This window comes from Chrysochloris asiatica, unplaced genomic scaffold, assembly GCF_000296735.1.
Source record: "Chrysochloris asiatica unplaced genomic scaffold, ChrAsi1.0 scaffold00109, whole genome shotgun sequence".
Lineage (NCBI taxonomy): Eukaryota > Metazoa > Chordata > Mammalia > Afrosoricida > Chrysochloridae > Chrysochloris > Chrysochloris asiatica.
This window is the reverse complement of record NW_006408627.1, coordinates 6268592-6271662: the sequence shown is the minus strand read 5'-3', so window position 1 is coordinate 6271662 and position 3071 is coordinate 6268592. Positions and strand designations below refer to the sequence as shown.

Genomic DNA, 3071 nt, shown 5'->3' with positions numbered 1-3071 from the left:
AATTCCGCCAAGATAGCAGACTACACTAACACATTACACGGACCCTCTACACAAAGATTGTTGTTAAGTGATGTCGAGTCAGTTCCGACCCATAGCGACCCTGTACAGGGTTTCTGAGGCTGTAAATCTTTACGGGAGCAGAACACCTCATCTTTCTTCCACGGAGCGGCTGGTAGTTTCGAACTGCTGGCCTTAAGGTTCACAGCCCGATTCGTAACCACTACGCTACCAGAGCTCCTTTCACAAAGATAAGAGAGACAAAATGAAACAGACACAAACAAAAATTGTGGCACCCTGAATTTCTGAAGAAAGGTTAGAGAGGTGGATGGAGTGTTTGCTGGAAGGAAAGGTAAATAAGCAAGTAAGGTGAGAATGAGACAGAATGGTGAACAGCTTGCCAAAGGTGGCTCTACCATCTATGAGCAGCTTTGGCAGGGGAAGGAGGCCTGGGAGAGCAGATTTGAGCAGGTGATGGGAAAGGTGAAATTTCTTTTAACCTGCAATCCCTAGTGACCAGAGGTGTGACCAGGTCCCTCCCACTTCCCCAGCAGTATAGACCCTACTCTATGGAAGTCTAGAGCTACAAGGCTGGGACCCAGTCAGTATGAGTCAGGGCCCACTGCACTACTTTGATGTGTCACTTTGGTGCCTGGATTCATGTGTGCTCAGCTTAGGACCTAGAAAACCCTCAAAGTCACCAGACCAGTTTTAACCAATCATACTGCCCTCAGCTTCCCTGTGGTCCTAACAAAACCAGCTCCATGAAGGATGCCCATGAACTGCTTCCAGATTGAGTGCCCTGAATATAGATAATACCTAGGCCAATAAGAACTCCATCTAGGTCCAGGAACGCTGTTGTCTAAACCCTTCCACACCCCACCTCCTGAGCTCCTTGAAATGCAGAAACCCCCCAGAGATTTCTCCCCTCCAGGTCCAACAACTGCACTGTTTGTTTGTATTAACATGACAATCCAGCAATGCCCTGGAGACAACACACTAAAACTTTTAGCTCAGACAACAGACCCTTTTAGCTCATACAAAGAAACCCTTTTAGCTCATACAAAGAATGGTTCAAACAAATGACCAAGATGCAGAACCAGAAAACGTTTCTGAGGAAGAAAAGGTAATGGGACTAACTGAAAAAGAATTCAAAAGAATGCTAATTATGTACCTTCAAATGATCCATGGAAAGAGCAGGGAAAAGCAAAGAGAGCACAATAAAAACTTTAGAAGAATTTGGGGAAACACTACAAGAACAAACAGACAAAAATAAATGCAAATTTTGAAACAATACAAAACTTGCAATTAAAAATCCAGAAGATCAGATCTCAGAAATGGACAATAATACTGAACAGGCAAAAGAGTAGATGCAAAGTAATGGAAGCCAGAATTAGTGAACTTAAAGACAAATCTCTCAATACTGGTATGCTAAAAGAATAATCAGGAAAATTAAAGAAAAAAAAAACAAAAACAGTTTGTTGGGTACCATAAAAAGGAACAACTTACAGGTAGTCAAAACTCTAGAACAAAAAGAGACAGGAACAGAGTAAACTGTCAAAGAGTTGTTGGAAAAAACTCCTCTAGCATCATGAAAGAAGAAAAGTATACAAGAAGTTGAACGAACCCCAAATAGGATAGATCCCAAAAGAAAATCACTAAGATATATAATCTACTTTTCCAAAATCAAAGATAAGGAAAAGAATCCTAAGAGCAGCTTGGGAAAAATAAAAGTGAACTACAAAGAAGAACCAATACGGCTAAGCTCTGAGTTTTCAGTAAAAACCATTCAGGCAAGAAAGCAATGGGATGACATATAAAAAAAAAAAAAAAAAAATGACATATATAAGAAAAAAAAAAATGTCAACCAAATAGCATATACCCAGCAAAGCTGTGTCTCAAATACAACAGCGAAATTATGGTATTTCCTGATAAAAAGAAATTTAAGGAATTTTTAATGACCAAAAACCAACTTAACAAAACTTGCTACAGGGTGTTCTGTGGACTGAGAACCAATATCAACAGACAACAGTTTGAGATTACCATACAAGACAACGTCACCCAAAACTCAATCCAGATACAGACATATTGAAAGTAAAACAAACCTACAAGACTGAAAATAGGGAACCAGAGATATGAACGCGTAATGGAGTCAACTACAAATTAAAAAGAGGGACTAGTACAGTTACAGAACTTCCAAATGGCAAGGAAGTCAAGTCAATTTCAAGATAAAACAAACCGTTTAAAGCAGGAAAAAAATTAATAAATTACAGGGTAATGTCAAAGCACATCAAGATAGACAAAGGAAATTCAGAAGAACACAACAGAAATGAAAATTAAAAGAAAACCCACAGCTTCCTTTCCAACCTGAGTCTATCGCTATGGCGCCCGCAAAGAAGGGTGGCGAGAAGAAGAAGAGTCGTTCTGCTATCAACGAAGTGGTGACCAGAGAGTACACCATCAACATTCACAAGCGCATCCATGGAGTAGGCTTCAAGAAGCATGCCCCTCGAGCACTCAAGGAGATTCGGAAATTTGCCATGAAGGAGATGGGAACACAAGACGTGCGCATTGACACCAGGCTCAACAAAGCTGTCTGGGCCAAAGGAATCAGGAACGTCCCATACCGTATCCGGGTGCGGTTGTCCAGAAAACGTAATGAGGATGAAGATTCACCAAACAAACTCTATACACTGGTGACCTATGTGCCTGTCACCACCTTCAAAAACCTACAGACAGTCAATGTGGATGAAAACTAATAGTTTATGATCAAATAAATGTATAAATCTGCAAAAAAAGAAAAAAAAAAAGAAAAGAAAACCCACAAACACACAAAATGAACTCGGCATAAAAAAGTATGCAGAACAAGGAATCCAGCAGCACCACAAAAAAAAAAAAAAAAACACACAGAAAAATGACAACAATCAATTCCTATCTATTGACATTTACAATGAATGACTGCAACCATGTAATGAAGTAAAGTGTATAATTTGTTGAATGCAAAACTGATGATCTGCTCTGTATACCCTCTACTCAATTCACAATAATAATAAAAATAAAAATAAAAACTTTGA

General features: G+C 39.3%; 1 protein-coding gene across 1 annotated transcript; it reads left to right on the top strand.

The window, feature by feature from the left end:
* Positions 1-2378: 2378 nt before the first annotated feature.
* LOC102827290 (60S ribosomal protein L31-like) lies at positions 2379-2782 on the top strand. The gene has a single exon (XM_006867743.1). It carries the CDS (start codon positions 2379-2381, stop codon positions 2754-2756), a length of 378 nt encoding a protein of 125 aa, XP_006867805.1. The 3' UTR covers positions 2757-2782.
* Positions 2783-3071: the final 289 nt, after the last annotated feature.

Excerpts from the sequence above, each read along its gene's own strand:
- LOC102827290 (XM_006867743.1), top strand. The coding sequence starts at position 2,379 with ATGGCGCCCGCAAAGAAGGGTGGCGAGAAGAAGAAGAGTCGTTCTGCT.